General features: G+C 45.9%; 1 protein-coding gene across 1 annotated transcript; it reads right to left on the reverse strand.

Annotated features, from left to right (window-relative positions):
• Window positions 1–12,019: 12,019 nt before the first annotated feature.
• Window positions 12,020–14,225, reverse strand: LOC119275353 (B-box zinc finger protein 22-like). Its single transcript, XM_037556169.1, has 3 exons — window positions 13,816–14,225; window positions 13,169–13,714; window positions 12,020–12,793 (listed from the first exon to the last, which is right to left on the reverse strand). The coding sequence occupies exons 1-3, from the start codon at window positions 14,011–14,013 to the stop codon at window positions 12,488–12,490; spliced, it is 1,050 nt and encodes a 349-aa protein (XP_037412066.1). The 5' UTR covers window positions 14,014–14,225; the 3' UTR covers window positions 12,020–12,487.
• Window positions 14,226–24,490: the final 10,265 nt, after the last annotated feature.

The following is a 24,490-nucleotide window of genomic DNA, read 5'->3' on the forward strand; positions in this document are numbered from 1 at the left end:
TAGTCAACTAGAGGCTCACTAGGGACATATTGTGGTCTATGTATTCACACGTGTATTACGATTTCCGGATAATACAGTTATAGCATGAATAAAAGACAATTATCATGAACAAGGAAATATAATAATAATACTTTTATTATTGCCTCTAGGGCATATTTCCAACAGTCTCCCACTTGCACTAGAGTCAATAATCTAGTTCACATCGCCATGTGATTAACACTCACAGGTCACATCGCCATGTGACTAACACCCAAGAGTTTACTAGAATCAGTAGTCTAGTTCACATCACTATGTGATTAATACTCAATGAGTTTTAGGTTTGATCATGTTGCTTGTGAGAGAGGTTTTAGTCAACGGGTCTGAACCTTTCAGATCCGTGTGTGCTTTACAAATCTCTATGTCATCTCCTGGATGTAGCTACCACGCTCCATTTGGAGCTGTTCCAAATAACTGTTCTACTTGGAGCTATTCTAAATTGTTGCCCCATTGTACGTATCCGGTATCTCTACTTAGAGCTATCCGGATAGGTGTTTAAGCTTGCATCGACGTAACCTTTACGACGAACTCTTTTACCACCTCCATAATCGAGAAAATTCCTTAGTCCACTAGTTACTAAGGATAACTTTGACCGCTGTCCTATGATCCATTCATGGATCACTCTTGTACCCCTTGACTGACTCATGGCAAGGCACACTTCAGGTGCGGTACTCAGCATGGCATACTGTAGAGCCTATGTCTTAAGCATAGGGGACGACCTTCGTCCTTTCTATTCTGCCATGGTCGAGCTTTAAGTCTTAACTTCGTACCTTACAACTCAGGCAAGAACTTCTTCTTTGACTGATCCATCTTGAATACCTTCAAGATCATGTCAAGGTATGTGCTCATTTGAAAGTATTATTAAGTATTTTGATCTATCCTTATAGATCTCGATGCTCAATGTTCAAGTAGCTTAATCCCGGTTTTCTATTGAAAAACACCTTTCAAATAACCCTATATGCTTTCTAGAAATTCTACATCATTTCTGATCAACAATATGTCAACAACATATACTCATCAGAAATTCTATAGTGCTCCCACTCACTTCTTTGGAAATACAAGTTTCTCATAAACTTTGTACAAACCCAAAAATTTTGATCATCATCAAAGCATACATTCCAACTCCGAGATGCTCACTCCAGTCCTTAGAAGGATTGCTGGAGCTTTGCATACTTATTAGCATCTTTCTGGATTGACAAAACCTTCCGGTTGTATCACATACAACCTTTCCTCATTAAAATCGTCGAGGAAACAATGTTTTGACATCCTATCTGCAAGATTTCATAAATAATGCAGTAATTGCTAATATAATTCCAACAGACTCTTAGCATCGCTACGAGTGAGAAAATCTCATCGTAGTCAACTCCTTGAACTTGTCGGAAAACATCTTAACGACAAGTCGAGCTTTCTTAATGGTGACATTTACCATCATTGTCTGTCTTCCTTTTGAAATCCATCTGTACTCATTAGCCTTACAACCATCGAGCCGTTCTGCCAAAGTCTACACTTTGTTTTCATAATGGATCCTCTCTCGGATTTTATGGCCTCAAGCCATTTATCGGAATCCGGGCCCACCATCGCTTCTCCATAGCTCGTAGGTTCATTGTTGTCTAGCAACATGACCTTCAAGACAGGATTACGTACCACTCTGAAGTAGTATGCATCCTTGTCATCCTACGAGGTTTGGGAGTGACTTAATCTGAAATTTCATGATCAATATCATAAGCTTCCACTTTAATTGGTGTAGGTGCCACAGGAACAACTCCCTGTGCCCTGTCACACACTAGTTGAAGAGACGGTTCAATAACCTCATCAAGTCTCCACCATCCTCCCACTCAATTCTTTCGAGAGAAACTTTTCCTCGAGAAAGGACCCGATTCTAGAAACAATCCATATTGCTTTTGGATCTGAATTAGGAGGTATACCCAACTGTTTTGGGTTTCCTATGAAGATGCATTTTATCCGCTTTGGGTTCGAGCTTATCAACCTGAAACTTTTTCATATAAGCGTCGCAGCCCCAAACTTTTAAGAAACGACAACTTAGGTTTCTCTAAACCATAATTCATACGGTGTCATCTCATCGGAATTACGTGGTGCCCTATTTAAAGTGAATGTGGTTGTCTCTAATGCCTAACCCATGAACGATAGTGGTAATTCGATAAGAGACATCATGGTACATACCATATCCAATAGGGTGCAACTATGATGTTCGGACACACCATCACATTATGGTGTTCCAGGCGGTATTAATTGCGAAACAATTTCCACAATGTCTTAATTGTGTGCCAAAACTCGTAACTCAGATATTCATCTCTATGATCATATCATAGACATTTTATCCTCTTGTCACAATGATCTGCTACTTCACTCTGAAATTACTTGAACCATTCAATAATTCAGACTTGTGTTTCATCAAGTAAATATACTCAACATTTACTCGAATCATCTGTGAAGTAAGAACATAATGATATTCACTGCATGCCTCAGCACTCATTCGACTGCACACATCAAAATGTGTTACTTCCAACAAGTTGCTATCTTGTTCCATCTTACTGAAAATGAGGCTTTTCAGTCATCTTGCCCATGTGGTATGATTTGCATATCTCAAGTGATTCAAAATCAAGTGAGTCCGAACGATCCATTTGCATGGAGTTTCTTCATGCATATACACCAATGGACATGGTTCGCATGTCTCAAACTTTTCAAAAACGAGTGAGTCCAAAGATCCATCAACATGGAGCTTCTTCATGCGTTTTATACCATTATGACTTACATGGCAGTGCCACAAGTAAGTGGTACTATCATTACTATCTTATATCTTTTGGCATGAAAATGTGTATCACTACGACCGAGATTCAATAAACCATTCCTTTAGGTGCAAGACCATTGAAGGTATTATTCAAAAATAGAGTAACCATTATTCTCCTTAAATGAATAACTGTATTGCGATAGACATAATCCAATCATGTCTATGCTCAACGCAAACACCAATCTCGGTGGTAGAGGGAGCGTGCGATGCTTGATCATATCAACCTTGGAAACACTTCCAACATATATCGTCAGCTCACCTTTAGCTAGTCTTCGTTTATTCCGTAGCTTTTATTTCGAGTTACTAACACTTAGCAACCGAACCGGTATCCAATACCCTGGTGCTACTAGGAGTACTAGTAAAGTACACATTAACATAATGTATATCCAATATACTTCTATCGACCTTGCCAGCCTTCTCATCTACCAAGTATCTAGGGTAATGCTGCTCCAGTGGTTGTTCCCCTTATTACATAAGCACTTAGTCTCGGGTTTGGGTTCAACCTTGGGTTTCTTCACTAGAGCAGCAGCTGAATTGCCGTTTCATGAAGTATCCCTTTGTTCCCTTGCCCTTCTTGAAACTAGTGGTTTCACCAACCATCAACAATTGATGCTCCTTCTTGATTTCTACTTTCGCGGTGTCAAACATCATGAATATTTCAAGGATCATCATATCTATCCCTGATATGTTATAGTTAATCACGAAGCTCTAGCAGCTTGGTGGCAATGACTTTGGGGAAACATCACTATCTCATTTGGAGGATCAACTCCCACTCGATTCAAGTGATTGTTGTGCTCAGACAATCTGAGCACAAGCTCAACGATTGAGCTTTTCTCCCTTAGTTTGCAGGCTAAGAAAATCGTCGGAGGTCTTATACCTCTTGACGTGGGCACGAGCCTGAAATCCCAATTTCAGCCCTCGAAACATCTCATATGTTCCGCGACGTTTCGAAAACGTCTTTGGTGCCTCTACTTAAACCATTTAATTGAACTATCATGTAGTTATCAAAACGTGTATGTCCGATGTTCGCAACATCGACAAACGACGTTGGGGTTTAGCACACTGAGTGGTGCATTAAGGACATAAGCTTTCTACTGATCGCATAATCGCTACTATCAACTTTCAACTATATTTTCTCTAGGAACATATCTAAATAGTGGAACTAAAGCGCGAGCTTACGACATAATTTGCAAAAGGTCTTTTGACTATGTTCAGGATAATTAAGTTCATCTTATGAACTCACACTTAGATAGACATCCCTCTGGTCATCTAAGTGATCACATGATCCGAGTCAACTAGGCCGTGTCCGATCATCACGTGAGACGGACTAGTCATCACCGGTGAACATCTTCATGTTGATCGTATCTACCATACGACTCATGCTCGACCTTTCAGTCTCCGTGTTCCGAGGCCATGTCTGCACATGCTAGGCTCGTCAAGTTAACCCTAAGTGTTTTCGCTGTGTAAAACTGTCTTACACCCATTGTATGTGAACGTAAGAATCCATCACACCCGATCATCACGTGGTGCTTAGAAGCGACGAACTGTAGCAACGGTGCACAGTTAGGGGAGAACACTTCTTGAAATTTTGTAAGGGATCATCTTATTTACTACCGTCGTCCTAAGCAAACAAGATGCATAAACATGATAAACATCACATGCAATCAAATAGTGACATGATATGGCCAATATCATTTTGCTCCTTTTGATCTTCATCTTCGGGGCTCCATGATCATCATCGTCACCGGCACGACACCATGATCTCCATCATCATGATCTCCATCATCGTGTCTTCATGAAGTTGTCACGCCAACGACTACTTCTACTTCTATGACTAACGCGTTTAGCAATAAAGTAAAGTAGTTTACATGGCGTTCTTCAATGACACGCAGGTCATACAATAAATAAAGGCAACTCCTATGGCTCCTGCCAGTTGTCATGCTCATCGACATGCAAGTCGTGAATCCTATTACAAGAACATGATCAATCTCATACATCACATATCATTCATCACATTCTTCTTGGCCATATCACATCACATAGCATACCCTGCAAAAACAAGTTAGACGTCCTCTAATTGTTGTTGCATGTTTTACGTGGCTGCTATGGGTTTCTAGCAAGAACGTTTCTTACCTACGCAAGACCACAACGTGATATGCCAATTGCTATTTACCCTTCATAAGGACCCTTTTCATCAAATCCGTTCCGACTAAAGTGGGAGAGACTGGCACCCGCTAGCCACCTTATGCACCAAGTGCATGTCAATCGGTGGAACCTGTCTCACGTAAGAGTACGTGTAAGGTCGGTCCGGGCCGCTTCATCCCACAATACCGTCGAAACAAGATTGGACTAGTAACGGTAAGCATATTGAACAACATCAACGCCCACAACTACTTTGTGTTCTACTCGTGCAAAGAATCTACGCAATAGACCTAGCTCATGATGCCACTGTTGGGGAACGTAGCAGAAATTCAAAATTTTCCTACGCGTCACCAAGATCTATCTATGGAGAAACCAGCTACGATTAGAAGGAGAGTGCATCTACATACCCTTGTAGATCGCTAAGCGGAAGCGTTCAAGTGAACGGGGTTGATGGAGTCGTACTCGTCGTGATTCAAATCACCGATGATCAAGTGCCGAACGCACGGCACCTCCGCGTTCAACACACGTACAGCCCGATGACGTCTCCCACGCCTTGATCCAGCAAGGAGAGAGGGAGAGGTTGAGGAAGACTCCATCCAACAGCAGCACAACGGCGTGGTGGTGGTGGAGGAGCGTGGCAATCCTGCAGGGCTTCGCCAAGCACCGCGAGAGAGGAGGAGCACTTGGGAGAGGGAGGGCTGTGCCAGGGGCAAGGGTGAAGCTCCCATGCGCCTCCCCACTATATATAGGGGTGGAGGGGGCTGGTTTCTTGCCCTCCAAGTCCATTGGGGCGTTGGCAAAGGTGGGAGGAAAGAAATCCCATCATTTCCTTCCCCACCGATTGCTATCCCCCCTTTTTAGGGATCTTGATCTTATCCCTTTGGGATATGATCTTATTCCTTCTAAGGGGGGATCTTGGTGCGCCTTGACCAGGGGTGTGGGGCCTTTCCCCCACTACCCACGTTCATGTGGGTCCCCCCATGCAGGTGGGCCCCACTCCAGAACCTTCTAGAACCTTCCCGGTACAATACCGAAAAATCCCGAACATTTTCCGGTGGCCAAAATAGGACTTCCCATATATAAATCTTTACCTCCGGACCATTTCAGAACTCCTCGTGACATCCGGGATCTCATCCGGGACTCCGAACAACATCCGATAACCACATACAAACTTCCTTTATAACCCTAGCGTCATCGAACCTTAAGTGTGTAGACCCTACGGGTTCGGGAGACATGCAGACATGACCGAGACGTTCTCTGGTCAATAACCAACAGCGGGATCTGGATACCCATGATGGCTCCCACATGCTCCACGATGATCTCATCGGATGAACCACGATGTCAAGGACTTAATCAATCCCGTATTCAATTCCCTTTGTCTATCGGTATGTTACTTGCCCGAGACTCGATCGTCGGTATCCAATACCTTGTTCAATCTCGTTACCGGCAAGTCACTTTACTTGTTCCGTAACACATCATCCCGTGATCAACTCCTTGGTCACATTGCGCATATGATGATGTCCTACCGAGTGGGCCCAGAGATACCTCTCCGTTTACACGGAGTGACAAATCCCAGTCTTGATCCGCATAAAACAATAGATACTTTCGGAGATACCTGTAGTGCACCTTTATAGTCACCCAGTTACGTTGTGACGTTTGATACACCCAAAGCACTCCTACGGTATCCAGGAGTTACACGCTCTCATGGTCGAAGGAAGAGATACTTGACATTGGCAAAGCTCTAGCAAATGAACTACACGATCTTTTGTGCTAGTCTTAGGATTGGGTCTTGTCCATCACATCATTCTCCTAATGATGTGATCCCGTTATCAACGACATCCAATGTCCATAGCCAGGAAACCATGACTATCTGTTGATCACAACGAGCTAGTCAACTAGAGGCTCACTAGGGACATATTGTGGTCTATGTATTCACACGTGTATTACGATTTCCGGATAATACAGTTATAGCATGAATAAAATACAATTATCATGAACAAGGAAATATAATAATAATACTTTTATTATTGCCTCTAGGGCATATTTCCAACACTGAGGACAAATAGGGAAAATCTTACTATCTTTCCTAAATAGATGTGACCGTAGTTCAGTACGAACACTATTGGTCGCATGTTTTGAGTACTAAGATTTCTAAGTCCTGGAAAATAATTTGTCTTGACAGTGAATATCCTCAAGCCATGAAACATAATGACTTGTCTCCTCGCAGTTTAGTTCAGCCCAGGGACAGTAGTAGGTCATGCCTGCCAAGCGCCGGACATGTTTGCTTGAATGGAAATAAGTTTTCAATAGAAATTAGTTGTCAACTATTTCTGAATAAACAATATCCAAGACAAGCCCAGGGACAGTAGTAGGTCATGCCTGCCAAGCGCCGGACATGTTTGCTTGAATGGAAATAAGTTGTCAATAGAAATTAGTTGTCAACTATTTTTGAATAAACAATATCCAAGACATAAATATGTTTGAGAAACTTACATAATGGTAGAACTGTAGGCGTCTGCACGTCGACCCAGATGACGATATTATCTTCAATATCATCTTCCGGACAAATATCAAAGGTGATAAGCATATCAGGCTCAAATGCATAAGCCTTGCATAGTGCTCTCCATTGTTTGCATTCAAAATGGGTGTAGGTGTCCGTATTGTATAATTTTGCGAGAAAACTATAACCATGCTCGGTCCTCAAGTTAACTCTTTTTCCCTCCATAGTTTCCATAGTACTGAAACCAATCTTATCCAAGACATATATTCTCGCATGGCAGGGGATACGCTAGTAGAATAGTAAAAAATTTAAATTATAAGTTGAAGCAAAAGAAGCAGAAGTCATGCTTAATTACGAAAAAAGACTTGTCATTGTGACTTACTGTATGCACTTCGAAGTTCTCATCCAGCTTGATGCTGAAGCGCCTACCACCAACTAGGTGAGGCCTATCGCACAGGCCGCGCTTGTCTTTGAAGTATTCGTACATACCGAATTCCCTTTCGCTATCGTCGTCAGACATTTCCTATGTTCATATAGTTGAAACAGACGTGCATTTAATAAGCAAAACTAAATCATAAAACGAATTAGTATTCAAATTAGCATGCATTCAATAAGAAAACTAAATCATCTCTTGCGTTCGTACATCATCGAATATTATCACTAATACATCTCGACTAGTATCATACATATAACATCACTAATACAGTTAGAACCCTAGCGAACGACGGGTATCGGCGCGGGCGGTGGACACCCAAAGAGAAGGAACCATCACAGGATCATAGCTCCAGTGAGATCCCTGAAGAACCATCCAGGTACTGTCGAACCTGCCCTCCAACGCAACCATGTAGCGACGGACGTGCTCATCCTCCTCGCTGACACAGTGAGATACCACCTCCGCGGTGGACGAAGGCCTCCCCACCATCACTGGCCCACACGAACGCCACCAAAGAAGGTCCGGGTCGACGACGGGATGCCTCCTCACCAAGCTGTGCACCCTGAAAGGTAGCACCTCCCAGTACCAGCCAGGCGGAGCCCAGTCCCAGACATGGCCCCTATAATCAAGCAAGCCTCCTCCGCCGAGTCAACGATGAGGATGTGGGCCAGGCATCGTCGATGTCAAGAACAAATGCTTAATTAAGAAAACAAAATTAATAAACACTTAGCAAAAATTGGCATCACCTTTGCTAAAAGCAGGACATATCGAGCGCCTGAAATTTTCCATAACGTAAACGAATCGACATTCTGGCAAAACGTAGGCCACTCGGAAAAATATGACATGTCCAAAATGTGACATGTTCAAAATATGACATGTCCACTGCAAATTTGCATATAACACGAAAAATTGCTTTAACTAAAAAAATAACATCAATTGCTTTAACTAAATAAATACCTAGAATTTGTTAACTACACCTAAAACAACTAAAACACCTAGAATTCTGTTAAATACACCTAAAACACCTAAATTCTATTAACCTAGATAAGTTTCTGTCCTAATTTAAAAACCTAGCTAAATTGTTGTCCTAATTTAAAAACCTAGCTAATTTAAAATCCTAGGGTTCATACTACTTAATATGTCCTAGCTAGGGTTCGATCATAACATACATTATTCTAAGAACCTACATTTTTTTCAACTACATTGGGTTCAAAATATCTACTCTCTAGTAACTATAGCTAGGGAGGGAGGAAGGAGGAGGAAGGAGGGAGGAGTACCTCTCGCTGGAGGAGGAGGACCGGCGCGGGGGAGGGCGGCCGTCGGGGGAGGAGGGTCGGCGCGTGGGAGGCCGGCCGGTGGGGGAGGAGGGCCGGCATAGGCAGGGGCGGCGATCGGATCGAGCGGGGATTGAGGGAGAGTGTGAGCGTGATTTTGAGTGAGTGAGAGAGAGAGAGAGGGGCGTGGGCCGGCACAGGGAGAAGCAGAGGTGGGCTTAGCAGTAGCGTGGGGGAGGGGGCCAGCACTACAGCTAAAGGGGCCGAGAGCGTGGCCCATTAGCAGCAGCGCTAGGCGGGAAACCATGCGCTACTGCTAACATGCGCTTGCAGCGCTGGTTTTGTCAGGCGCTACTGCTAAATAGCAGTAGCATGGGATATTTACCAAACGCTACTGCTAAATGGCTACCTATAAGCATTTTCCTAGTAGTGCGGCGGCGCGACTCCGGTGAGCCGGCTACACGGTAGTCGATGGCGGGGCGCCCGGGGACCGGGGGATCTGAGCGCGGCCCCACCTGATTCGGGCATACGGCGGAGCAGGGAGGCCGGGGACGGTGACTCCGGGTGGCGGGCGACTAGGAGTAGAACTCCGGCGGCGGGGTCAGCGATTCAGCCGGCTCGGAGGACCTGCACGTGTGGCGGCGCTTGCGGACGGGAGGCACGCACAGCGGTGGAGCAGCGCGCGGGAGGAGAGGAAGCGCGCGTGGGGCGACGGCGGTCGGGCGCGGCGAGGTCCGGGGCCACCGGTGGGAGTGGTGGTGGCGGAGGCGAGGCGTGGGGCACGCGGGAGGCGGCGGCGGCGATCCGGGCCCTGGCGGGCCTGCGTGGGCCTGGCGGGCCGGCGCGGTGGGGAGAACGACGGGGTGACGTGGTGCGAGGCAACTAGCTGCGGGCGCGGCGCCAGGTGACGTGGCAGGCCGCGATTGGCCGGATGACGTGGCTGGCGGCGGTGGATGCGTCCGGCGGCGGGCGGACGAGTCCGGTCACGAGGAGGAACTTTGATCCAGGGTTTGCCCGAAATTTTGGAGGAGGGGTTTTTTTTATAGAAAGAGAAAGCTAGGAGAGTTCAAATGAGGTGCGGTTTTCGCCGAGACGATCATGATCCAATGATGGAGAGCATAGATGGGGTTTAGATGGGCTAGGTGGGCTGTGTTGAGGTGTGTTGGGCTGCAAAGAGAAAGGGGGTCAGCTGGTTAACGCGGTTAACCGTTGGGGCATCAAACGACCTCCAAATGGAACGAAATTTGACAGGCGGTCTACCGCTGATGTACCAAGACCACTCGTCAACTCTCGGCCCATTCCGAGAACGTTTTTCGGCGCCTCACAAAACAAGATATGGGAGGTGCAACGGGCGCGTGCGAGTGTGTCGGGGCTTAGAACAGACAACAGAGAGAACTGGGAGGACCCGAACGGATGCAAGTTTTGAAAAACATACAAATGAAGTGCACATGATGACATGGCAAAGTGCAACATGCAAGCAAAAGACATGGCAACGGTAGCGATAACTGGAAAACACCTGGCGCATAGGTCTCGGGGCGTTACAAGGCTCCTCTGCCACCGCCGTCAGCCACACGGGCTTAGCCAGCGGCTTCCTGCAGCGGCGGCGGAAGGGGGGATTGGAGGGGGAGTGACTGGCGGCTGAGATTGGGGCCCCTCGGCCGTCCTCGCGGGGAGCGACGAAGAGGAGAGGAAGGGAGGAAGCAGCGGGCGGCGGTGCTGCTATGTGGCGGCGGCGTCGCTAGGGTGCCTCGCCAAGAGACAAGCGGACTATTCTCCTTTTGCTAGATTATGATTCCAGATTAAAATGGTAGCATTGAGATCACATAATGACAGTCATGTCAGTTATGCAATTATGGCAAAACTTGACAAATAGACTTTGATCCATAGATGCTAGATTTGATCTTTTTGTTGTTGTTGAGAATGCTATATATGAGTCTTATAATGAGAGAGGCGTTCTGGAGGCCGAGCTCCATGGAGGCCTTTATTTTTGAAAAATTCAAATTCAAACTTTTATGGTTCAAAAAATTTTGAAAAAAATATGCGTGTATGTAAGGACGTAACCCACATGTGTGTAAAAATTCATGATGAAATACTTTGAGTTGCGACCTGTACAAAAAAGACAAATTCATGGCCTGGGAAGCTGAATAGTATCATGTATTAAACAGCCCCAGATTTGTCGTTTTTGCACAGCCCTCATTTCAATGTATTTTGAACTGAAATTTTACACACATGTGTGTTATGCCTTCATGTACATCTGTATTTTTTCAGAATTTTTTGAAATGTAAAAATATGAATTTTGATGAAATTTCAAATTTGAATTTGGAGGCCGAGCTCCAAAAGGGATTTCCATCTTATAATTAACTATATCTTTTAGCTAACAGGAGCATGGTGCCTATAATTGATAAGTCAAGGTTGTATGTGAATATATTTGTTAGGTTATGGGGGAGTTAAGGTTGTTCAATGGGGAAGCAAAGGTTTGATGATTGGAGCAATGAAATTGTTCTGATACTTTTAACATGATAAAGAAAAACGCCGCAGCAAGAGACGCCTTTTGCTTCTAGTAATTTCACCAAATGTCAGCCGAAAAAGGTAGACATGCATGAGGGTCGCTCCACCGCTATGGTTGTTTGGGCAAAAAATTCCCAACATTTACACTTGCACTGAGACCAAAGTCAGAACAGAGTTAATTAGCAGGAGTTTTAACTTGCAAGCTTACCATTTGATCCAATCATAACAACCCCATCTTTAATCCAACACGCACGTGGGAACGGCGATCGCTTGCAAAGTCAGGACAATTATCGCAAAACAGAACTCAACGCTCTCAGTTAACAAAGTCAGCAGAAGGTACAGCGTTTACAGATCGAGCTGATATATCATACATCACATAATGATCCTTCTGACAGCCCAACAGACCAGCTGAAAACACTCCACTGCGAAATCGTCCGTTCCAAACTTCTAGTGCCATCCATTGCACTCTCACTATTTTTATTTTCTTCCTTAGTTTTTACCACTGTTTTCGTTTAACATCCCGAGCTAAACTCACAATTACAAGCAACGTTGCACAAACAGACCCCGTAATTAACAACTAATCAGTCCCAGAGCTACTGCAGATCTGCGGTATATGCATATGGATCATAGTATCATACTAACCACTAGCCCATCTATTAGTAGCAACCATCTCCTTCTTCAGTCTTCTCTTCTGCACGCTAGTTTCAGCTTCCAGGCGCGCGAGCTGCAATCTAGTCCCGGCACGACCTGATCGACCGACGGCGAGCGTCTCCGCTGTTGCCATGTTAGCATCGCCGCCGGCGCTTGAGCTGCTGATCGGCGCCGGCCGTGAAGCACCGGAAGGGGTTCTCCGGGGAGCAGATGTCGGGCACGAACACGGCCGCGGAGTCGGAGGCAGGGCCGTAGTGCGGGTCTCCCTGCCAGTGGAGGCCTGAGGCCGTGGGCGGGGAGGGGAGCTCCGGCATGGTCGACCTCGACCAGTGGACCTCCGGCACCTGGCCGAAGAAATCTTGCGCGTTTTGGGTGGCGTTGCCGGAGGAGGACGACGACATCGAACGGCGGTTCGGCGAGCTGAGCTTCCCGCTGTCGGCCTGCAAATGAATCAGCACTGTTAGGTTACTGGACAGTGGACAGGCTAGCTACTATATACTGGAGCGAGCTGTTCAGGCATAGATAGATCGTTCAGTCACTTTTTTGTGTTTTCAGAAACATGTTAATCGTGAAATACCTTGTGTGATGCATCACTTCAGGTTTTAAGCCTGATCTGACTATGGATTAACGTTCCAGGATGCAGATCAGATAAATTGCTTGACTCAAGATCATGAGACAGGTTGCCAGAATTACTATTTTAGTACTTTGAACTGATTTTTTTTCCCTGATAAAGTAACTAGAGTAACAGCTAAGTGCTAATACTGCGACTGCACAATTTGTAATTCAAATTTGGTTCTGGGTGAATTAGTACTGACCTTGGACGTGCCATTTTCTGCGAATCCGAAGCCGGAGTTGAACTCGGTGAACCCGAAGAACTCGTCCAGCGGCCAGTCCGGCATGCTCCCGCCAAAAAGTGCCGCGCTCGCCGCCGTGACGGCCACCCGGGGACTCTTCCTCGGAGGGGCTTTGATTACCTCCGGCTCCGCGGGCCTCAACGCCGGGGTACCGCTGCCGAACTGCTCATCGATGACCGACCAGTCGGGCAAGTTCCCGGTGATGCCGACGTCCGGGCCGGCCGCCCAGTCGATATCTCCGTCGCTGTAGAGCGGCGTCGGGCTCCTCTTCCTGTGGCACATCGGCGGTGGCAGGGGAGCCGACGAGGCGTTGTTGGGCGGTTGCGGCTCGGGCTCCGGCTCTGGCACTGGTTCTTCTTGTTCGTCGGGCTCGAGACCGACCTGGACGCCGGTGAGGAGGAACCTCCGGTGCGCGGAGACGAAGGCGTTGGCGGTGTGCACGGCGACGTCGCAGCTCCGGCAGAGCAGCGCGCGGTCCTCCACGCAGAAGAAGTAGGCGTGGCCCTCCTGTCGTGGCAGAAACAGAGGACGTACTCGTCAGATCACCGCCCGGGTTAAAAAGATGGGCCAAGATTTGCGGGAGACGAGGGAGCAACAAATTCAAGCACCTGGCATATGTCACAGTTTGGCGCGGACACGGCGGGCGGGTTGGAGGCGGCGGAGAGGAGGGGCAGGCGGTGGTGCTTGCCGGCGAGGCGGTTGGCGTCGTGCACGTCGCGGTCGCAGCGCGCGCAGAGGGCGGCCTCGTCGGCGCAGCAGAGTACGCGCGCCTCGGCGGCCTCGCACGCAGAGCAGAGCACCTTCATCGATCGATTGATCCGATCACTAGACGATCATCCGCGTGCAGGACCGCTGGGAGGGAGGAGAGGAGAGCGGGGCTTGGCAGTGAGGTTATGAATGGGAGGGAGGGCGGGGGAAGCGGTGCGGTTTTGTCCCGCCGGTTGGTGAGGCGAGGCGCACGAGTTCGTACAGGGCGAGGCGCCGTGCAGTGCGGTGTCGCGTGCGCGTGGCGGATGGGCGGCCGGGGACGGGTGGGTGGGAGGTGAGGCGAGACTGTTGGCAGCGCGGGATATTTTGATGGACGCCGCGGCCGCGGACGCTGACGCCGGGGCAGAGATCACATGGGACAGAGTGTGACATGGATGGCTGGCGCCCGGGAAGATCGGAATTGACCGGCCGACGAGGGGAGAGGACTCATTCGCTCGGAGGAGTGACCAAGCGCGGCGGGCCCGTGGCCGTGGAGACGTCGTGGCCGGACCCGATTCGCCCACGCGCGCCGTGCCCACCGCTTGACTTCTCCGCTCGCTCTACGCCTCACCGGGCGGCGCGGTTAAAAAACCAAACCGCTCTACACGGTCGGGTCTCACAGCTCGTACTCCGGTGAGTGGCTGACCGGTCCCTGTCTCTGCGTCGATCGCCCTCGGTTCATTTATCTTGTCTTGATGAAACAATAAGAGAAAGACAGCTAACTGCTGCTGGTAACTGACAGTAAGCAAAAGGGTAAAGAAACGATGTTCCACCCAAATCCATGCTATAAACTGGAGTGTACCACGTATAGCATCGTATAATCCTAGATCTTGGGAATCAAAGGGAAGGTGCCTATCTTGGTTGCATCGATGCATTGCGGCTAGCGGGGGACCGGGTGACCACCACGCCGGCCACGGCTATCCAGATAACCCGGCTGGTCCTACACGGTGCGGCATGGGCATGGCCAGCCACTACATGCCCAACTAGCTAGTTTCGGGCCAACTAGTATCCAATAATGCGGCGCCATCCCTCTCGTGGCCCCCATTCCACTTATGGTCCAGTTTTGGGAATTTCCCGGTGCTCATGCAATGCATATATATGCATGCATGCATGTAGTATGATACCTTTTTTTTCTTTGTGGGCAGATGATATGTACTACGTGGATATATGATATGTTCTTTTCACACGAGATATTTAGTCAGTTATTTAACCTTTGTGTGAGAAGATTGATTTTAAACTCTTTCGTCCCTCCCTCAAACGGAGTAAAAAAATCTGAATTATATTTGTTTTGTGCATAGTGCTTGTTTTACATATTTAGCCCCCACCGCTGTCCTTATGAAATACTCCCTCCGTCCAGTGGCGAAGCCGGAAGTTCAAAGTTGTGATGTCAAATACATATGCGTGTATGAAATTTGTATTGGGTTTGTTTGAAGTCTATTGGTGCATGCTAAAATGTTGTGTAGTCAGTTGACTACATAGCTAACCCCTGGCACCGCCACTGCCTCCGTCCCATAATATAATAGCGGTTTTGGCACTACACTAGTGTCAAAAACAATTTTATATTATGCGGAACAGAGGGAGTATCTAGTAGGCGGGCAGAATGTAACCCTGAATAGTTGTCGTTGTCGTTGCCCTTTTTTTTAATAAACTTGGTTAAACTTTGCACTGTTTGACTCCAGACAAAATTTATATGCTTTCTTTTCCGAGCAAGGACATGACATAGTAGGTTAGTATGTTTATACACAGCTTAGTTCATTTTGAGACTGTTAGGAAATAACTGTTTCAAATTCTAAGTCAAGCCTAAGAAGTATCTGATATGAACATTGAAGTATCCTTTCTTTGAAAAGGTATAGGGGTTGATGCCTACCTGAATGAATACCATACAAGTTGTGAAGCGGCTAAAGATTGTGTTCATAAAACATGTAAAAGCCTCCCCACACTGCTATTGTCCTCTTGAACTGCCATGATGGACTTCGTTGGCGACGGTACGTGCAAATCATTGGTGTCGCCAAGGTCACCGTGAGAGCGCCACCTGTTGAGAGCAAGGAACCAACACTGCCATGAGTTGAAGGTGATAATGATTACATTACATTGTATTCACGAGTTATTAAGTGTTCTTTGAATAAATATCATTTGTGTTGACTAATAGGGTGACCTTTTTGTGAAAATCTATGCTTCAGTGATTATTCCAAAGTAGTCCCTTTTCAAAATTCTCGTGATGAGACTTATGAATATTAGACTAGCACATGTAATGGTTGATGGAACCAACACTGCTATGAGTTGAAGGTGAGTCACACATCCGTTAGAAATATGCCATGGAGGCAAACATAGTAATGATTATATTTTGTTGTATTCATGAGTTATTAAATGTTTTTTGAATAAATATCATGTGTGTTGATTGATAGCGTGACTTTTTTGTGAAACTCTATGCTTCAATGATTATTCCAAAGTAGTCCCTTTTCAGAATTCTTGTCATGGGACATATGAATATTAGACTAGCACATGTAATGGTTGATAACTATGTTTTTCCCGGTTATGGGCATGGAAATACCAAACCAATAGTGTGTGCACATGTTAAGAAAATAAGGTTGGACAAACCTAAGTTGACCCACAACGGGGATGCTTTTTAGTTGTCTCTTACAATGTATATGTGATGTCCTTAGAGCTAAGATTGTGGTACATACTTGATGTATGTAGACACTTACTTAGGGGTTGCCAAATGTTATGCCGTAACGGGGTAGTTATAAATGTTGCTTTCTTGTTTTTCATGAAGCATGCTATGAGGCGTGGCCAGTCAACATGTATTTTTCCCATCTCTATAATGAGAGAGATAGTGCTGGGCCTCGAGTGATCATTCTAAAAATGCATGGCCATGCTACTTAAGGTTAAACATTTAACAAAATAAATGATTTTGAGTCACATGATCGATAAAGGATGATAGAGCTTTGAAAGTGCATTTAGTCCTCTGAGTGTCTTTGGTGTCCATGAGTAGGATCAGTTGGAGTAACATGTTTACCAATTTATCCACATATGATTGATCATGTTTCATGGGAAGGATGGTAGAAAATAGGCCCCACCCCAATTCAAAAAGCGAAAAGGTGTCGGTTCTGATCAAGATACTTTGTAGATTTTTGGTTATTTGAGTCCCAGGAAAAATCGCGCTGTTAAGAAGGGTTGAAGGTTCAAGTGTGTGGGTCATCATAGTATTTCTTTACGTAATTCCTACCACAGAGAGGCCAAACATTATTCCAAGATTCTCTCTCTCTCTCTCTCTCTCTCACTCTCTCTCTCTCTCTCTCTCTCTCTCTCCGGGTACTGACCTCCTTGTCTCTGGAGGGTCCGGGCCTCTGATCCACTAACCCGATAGAGCTCTAGGGGTCCACTCCCTGGTGGGGTCAGGCCCTTGGCGGTTAGTTATCTACATCTCTATTTGGACTAGGTCTTCGGGCCTTCAGGCCACGGGCTTCCGGTGTACACAGAGTGAGGAGGTAACAATCGTACTTCTGTGTGTATGTGTGTGTGTGTGTGTGTGTGTTTGCGCTCGTGTGTGTGTAGAGCTATAACCCCCTTGTTCTTCCTCCCAACTTATCTATTTCTCTTGAGCTTGCACCCATTGCCAACTTTGGAGAAAATCTCTCCCCTTTGAGCCATCCAACCAAAATCCATCAAATATTGAGTACTGAAGGAGGAACCCTAGATCTACAATTCGACGAAAGGAAATCATGGTCCCCCACACATGTGTTACACCAAACTTATTATTCTTTGATATTTGGTACTCCTAGGCGGTAGGAGTCATTCACAGAAGTTTACTTACATGTGGTGTGCTCCGGTGAAGTTTACAAAGACTAGGTGGTTGCCTTCAAGAACATCCACAAGTGATTTGAAGCCCATCTGCCAGGGCTGCCTGAAAAGAGAAAAGGGTGAGACTTTGATGGTGTGTAGGAAGCTTTAGTTCTCGCACCTGTCCAGCTGAGATTAGCATTCTCCAAGAGTGTGAACTCCTGGATACAACCTCAACTCCAACTTGTTTGGATGAGTACTTGTTATTGTTACCTTGGCATATCCATTTGTCCCGAGCTTGATTGTTGTTGTGCTTGTCAATGTGGTTTTGACGTTCATTGAACTGACCAAAAGCTTTTTAACAGGACTATATGAAAAGAGATCAAAAATTTCATTAGAGTTGACAAGGCTGGCGAGAGATTGGTTATCATTCTTAGCAGAGGAGTGCAACTCAGGGAACTTTTGAAGCAGTGGCCTATCCAGCCAAAGTTAGATTGTGTTTCTTCTTGAAAGTGAGCAATAGCTTAAGATGAGATTTCCACCAACCCGAGCCTTCCATTTTCTTTCCTAGGAGCTGTGATGAGTAGTAACTTTCCCAAATCACGTGCACCAAAGGAAGGTTCTCTTTATTGAATAATTTGACGATGTTCTTCATGAACAAAGCTTTATTATGCACACAACATACATAATTCTTAGTACATCTTTGTCTTTAGGCTAGCAAACCTTGTCTTGTCAAATTAGGGGAGGACCTAAATTTTCCTTGCCATACTTTCTCCAAGAAAAGTGTCTTAGGTATTTATTAATTTGTTCAATGATGCTTGTAGGAAGGGCTAGAGAACACAAGAAAAAGATTGGCAAAGCGGAGAACACAAATTTTATCAATTGCAATGTTCCATCATATGATAACAATGTAGAGCAACGTGTCAATCCTTTTTCAGTTGTTTGGAAAATGGGTGCGGAATCTTCATTTCTTAGCCTGCTAGCACTAAGAGGGAGATGAAAGTATATGAAGCGAAATCTTCTTAACTTGCATCTAAGGAGTCAAAGGAGCATATTTAGATTTCCATCAGTCACATTAATGGGCAAAAAACCTATTTATTGTAATTGATATACAATTCAGTTTGTGTAACATAATGGGCCAACAGATTGTTAATTTTCTATAGCTAATTTTCCATGGCACGTAATGCCAAAATTATATCATGAGCATACCAGATGACTAGGAAGTCTTGATTGGCTTGGGAAATAATAGTTGCTTGAATATGATTTGCATGCATGGTTTCATTAAAGAATGGACTTCAAAAGGCCATCTTCCAACACAAAGATAAGGGGTGATAAAGGGTCCCCTTGTTTCACCCGCCCTGCATTGAAATTAATTTCCTGGGACCCATTCAATAGTACCAAGGAAAATTCAAAGCTAAAAATCATTTTGATCCAGTTCATCCATCTGTCTCCAAAACCTCTAGATCTAGAATTTGGAAGATTGTTCCATGCTCAATAATGTGGAAATGCCTTTTCAAAGTCCAGCTTCAGAATCACAATTTTCTTTTTTGAATATTTGCATTGATGAATGTACTCAAATGCCCATGCCAAACAATCCTGGATTGATCTAAATTAATAAAAATACATATTGATTTGTATGAACCAATTTAAGCATAACCTTATGTAGTCTATTAGACAGGAGATTTGTGATGATCTTAATTGTTTGGTTAAGCAGTGAGATGGGTATAAAGTCAGTGGAACTTTGAGGTTTATCTGTTTTGGGTATGAAAGTGATGAATGATCCACTGATAGACTATAAATTAATGCTTCCATGGTAGAAATCATTAGTGAGCTCATAAAAATCTTTGGCAGTTATGCCCCAGCGGATTTGATAAGGGCTCCATTAAATCCATCATGACAAGTGCCTTATCAATAGGCATTTTTTGAACGGACCAACTTGATTTAAACGGACCATCATGATAAGTTGGTATAGATGGAGATAACAGGGCATCTCACCGGTGGTGTGTTCCGTAAGCCAACTAGAGTTAAATTTCAGAACTACCCATCGTCTACCTTGAGAAATCCGCTGAGTACAGTGGAAGAGAACATCAGCCATGCCTTATCCATCTTCCTCCTCCCGTGCAACGAGGCCACCTGAAGATCTTCCTCTAATCCCATGTCACTTTCGCGGGGACAACTCCTAACCTTTCATCTACGGTTTTCATGGATCTTGGCGGGGGGAGGGCTCCTACAAGTATCACTCCGTGATGCAAGATCTTTATATCCATTTTGCCTGGATTCGTATGTTGATTGCTGATTAACTTATAGTAATCGCCTCAACTTGCAGCGCATTCAGGGAAGTGCAGCATTGCACCTTCAAGGATTGGTAGGAGGCATACGCAAAAATCTTTGCCTGCCACGACCAATTTGTTTGCTCCCACCGGCAGGTGCTCATCCGACCAATCAGCGTACTCCACCAAGAGTCACGGGGCTGATTCGTGATGTCGATGCTACATCGCACACTGGTTGTGCATGCATTTTTTTAGATTTTTATCAAGAATAAACTAGATGATAAGGTGACGAACCTAATGGTGAATGCGCTGGCCATTGCTCGCCTTGAAGCCTTCGTCGGAATCGTGTATTTCAAGCAAGCCTGATCCTCCGGGTGCATGATATCTTGTTGTGCGACGGACTACCACTTTTCTATCTCCACGGTACATGAGATCTTGGTCTGCTTGCCGTTTGCACTCACCGTATCACTCGCTTTCCAAGGCAGCTATACCGCACACTCACAACCGCACTAACGCACTATGCCGATGGCCGAAGGCCATCGGCTTAGGTCCATTACTGTCGGCCTAGGTCTAATTGTGTCAGACTGTCGGCATAGAAATGACGTCAACATAGACGTATATGCCGACGCATCCGTACGGCCGTCGGCATAGGAACACCATCAGCGCAGATTTTCACTAGACGGCAACGGACGGTGCCGTCAAACACATTGGCCAACCATGGGCTGCCGTGTGGCAGAGGTATGTCGACGTCTAGTGTGCCAAAGGTATGCCGACGGCATACCTCTGCCACGCGGCAGCCGCTGGTCACTCCTGGCTCCATTTGACAGCATTCAAAGACACAAAATATAATATATACACAGAAATATGACAGATCATCATCTGATACTCAAAGATCAACATCAAGTTCATGATCTAAAGATACTCAAGATCATCATAAATCATCTAAAGATACTCAAGTTCATCATCTAAAGATCATCAACATCACCATCATCGAAACTTCATGAACAAAAGTATTGCAAGACATGGAAAATCATCATCGTCATCTAAAGAAACTAAGAAGTAGGAGCATGATAAGTATGGCATGACGGCCACAGGCACAGGTATCATCATCGACATCAGGCAAGACAACCACCACCAAGAGCAGCACCGCCAAGACCTCCACCGCCAAGACCACCACCGCCACCTCCTTGCCAGATTGGAGTGACTGGAGTCGAGCCGCCAGTCCCCTACATGTTTGAGAAGAGATTGTAATGGTAAATATGATATGATAGTGTTGAATGAAGAGATTGTAAGGGCAAATGTACTAACCCGAGTGTCACCGCCTAGTGCCACCCATTCATCGAACATGAGCACTTGTGGGGGTTCTCCAGCAGGAGGTAGTGGGGTCCCATTTGTAGTAGATCCGTGCGGTTAGTCCAAGACGCCAACATAGTCTGGATGTTAGTTAAACAAGACAACTAGAAAGTCAGAAGGAATGAAAGTGCAAATTTTAGCTTGATTTTAAGAGGACAAAACTAACCATCATCATCTGATGGTTGTAATCATCGTTTGCCTGCACTCATTGCAAGTACTCCCGCACCTCAAGATTCCTATGCTCGACAAAGGCCTTATATGCCTACAAAATTTAGGTTGTTTCTAAGTGGGCAATGCTGAAAATAAACTGAGAAAGTTAGAGAGAAAGAAGATAAGGGGGAAGTACTTACAGCATGTTGGCGGGCTAAGGGAGGCTGCGAATGCCCTGTACTCTCTAACGGGCTCGGGTTGGTAGCCCGAAGCCGTGTGTACGAGACCGAAGCAGTGATCTAGCCATCAAAACATGGGTACCGGCCATGGGACTTCAGCTGGATGGCCACCACGGTCGTGTCGTCGATCTAAGACTGGATGATGTATGGAGCATCCGGACCAGGATGCAACCTCTAAAACTGCTCCGTGTAAGACTGCAGGTGCTCCTTAGTACTCGCTCTCGCCGGCCTTGCGCTCATTCCGCTCACGGGCCATCTTCCACGACTCCATGTCTAAGAGCGACCTCTTCAACTTGTCCTCCTACAACGTCAAACAGAAGTTAGCCATACGTAAGAACATAACGGTCAAAAGAAGAACAAAAATGCATCATGCATATACATATACCTTCACGTCCTTGAAGCCCCAGTGGTTCCTGTTTCCTTGGTCATGTGTCCCATCTTTTCCACGGTTAGCCCGGGCCTTGCTGCTCTTGGCAGCAAACTCTCCATCGTCACCGAGCCACCTATCCACCAAACTCGCCCATCCGTCATCCTTTCCATAGCACCAAGGAGGAATAACCTAAAAATGGAAGCATGACATGTGAACACGAAACAATTAAATTGACTGCTTATATGTTGGAATGAAAAGTCAGTAATAATTACCCTGATGAACTACTCCCTATTCAAGGTAAGTCATTGCTTATGTGCTTCAATTTTGCTCATCTTTTGATGAAGGTAGGTGTGGTAGTAGTGCGAGACGGCAACCCAGCGCACCTGATATTGCAATTGATGAGATTTCTTCTTCGCAGCCACCAGCAAGACCACGTCGGCTCTGGCCTTGTGCTCGCCAAGAACTCTATAGAGTTCCTGCAATCATGCATAAAACCAGAAGCAAAGAAGGCATGAGTTGAGTGATTAAATGCTAAACTATGAAAAAAAACTGAGGACAAGTGATTCGGAATAGAACTTACCCAAAATTTGGTGATCACGGCCTTAGCAGCCATCCCGTACTCCGAGTGGCTAGAAGCCTCGTAGTGGGCCCACTCGTGGCCAAAACCCGCAGATCCAGGTCCTTGTCTGGCCGTGGGCAGAATAGGCCCGGCCAAAACTCCTTCAACAGGGTAGTGATAAGGCCGTTCAGTTTACGGCCCTTTTCATGAAGGATCCTGTTCCTGCAAAAGAATCAAAGATTTGGCATGTGTACAATAACAAAATGTGGTCATGTGTTGAAAATATGATTGTGAGGCACTTACTCTGTCCTCGCAGGTTCAATGAGCCACTTGTGCGCCTCGATAGAAGGTGGTGTAGGTACTCCAACAATACCACGCAACCACCCCTTCAGAGCACCCGACGGCAAGTCACCCCACAACTCGGGGTCAACCTCCCCTCCACCACCCTCCTCGCCCTCCTCCTCCTCACCCTCCTCCTTGCACTCCTCCTCCTCGGCATCTTCCTCCTCGCCCTCCTCCTCCTCACCATTAGGAACGTACTCCTCCTCCTCAGATTCAGAAGGTGCCTTAGTATAGGAGGGCATCGAAGAAGACCCCCCTATTTCGGCCACGGCCCGGAGTTTTTTGACCCGGGTGCCTCTCCCCCAACCTCCTCCTCCTCCTCTAGGGGCTCTCCCCCACCCCCTCCTCCTCTAGGGTCTCCTCCCCCGACCCCTCGACCTCCCTGTGAGGTGTCAACATCGCGTAGTCGGGGGGGGGGGACCTTGTGGGCTCGTCCACTCCGAGTAAGTGATTTGAATTTGTTGAGGAAACCGGCACCGCTGGACTTGCCCATGATTAGCAAACCTGTATTAGAAGAGAATAAACAATTAGTAAGGAAATCAAATAAACAAGCATACAGAAAAAAACATTAATAACAGAAGAGCACATTAAGCATACAGAAAAGAACATTAATAACAGAAGAGCAGATTAAGCATACTAATGTAATCTACATCAATCATCATTAAATAACTTACATTTTCTAGGACCCATATGAATCATCACTATTGTAATCTATTTGTCAACCGGTCTCATCATCACTGTCATGCATATCTTCTTCATTGTCTGACGGAGGTGGAGTATCTTCCTCATCGTCAGTGTCTTCATTTAAATTTTCAAGCATAATTATGTCTCTTTGATTCACAACTACCTCACCATCTGTCTGTGCGTCATCGTCGTTTGGGTCTAGGTCAACATAACCCAAGTCATCATTGTCCTTGTTTCGGACCACATCATCATGTTGCTCTTGAAAGAACACTCCCTCGTACGTGATGGGGTTTATGTTGTAGTAAGCATCATCGTTCGGGTCAGGTAGCTTACCATGTGGAGACACCTTGAACACAACTTCCCAACCCTTTAGGTACTCTTTCTGGCATGGGTAAGGCAGATAATATACTTGTATGGCATGGGTAGCGGCAATAAAGAGATCAGCTCCGGCATAGACGGTTGATGGTTTAACTTCAACTAAACCAACAAAAGGCGTATGTCTCAGACCCTTTTTGGGGTCGAACCATCGGCATTTGAACACAGTGAGACTTAGGGGTTCGCGGCCACGTTTGAATGTAAGCTCGTATATTTTCCTACCCTTCCGTAGTAATCTACTTTATTATCTCCTTCGGTGAAGACTCCGGTATTTATAGTTTTGGGATTAGGCCGACTGTCCTAGTGCTCCTCTGTATGGAAGCGATACCCATTCACATCATACTTTTCGCATGTCATGACCCGATTGTCAAAACCCATGGAAACCCATCTCAATTCTTCATCCATTGATGTGTT

Source organism: Triticum dicoccoides, chromosome 3B (genome assembly GCF_002162155.2).
Source record: "Triticum dicoccoides isolate Atlit2015 ecotype Zavitan chromosome 3B, WEW_v2.0, whole genome shotgun sequence".
In the NCBI taxonomy this organism is placed as follows: Eukaryota; Viridiplantae; Streptophyta; class Magnoliopsida; order Poales; family Poaceae; genus Triticum; species Triticum dicoccoides.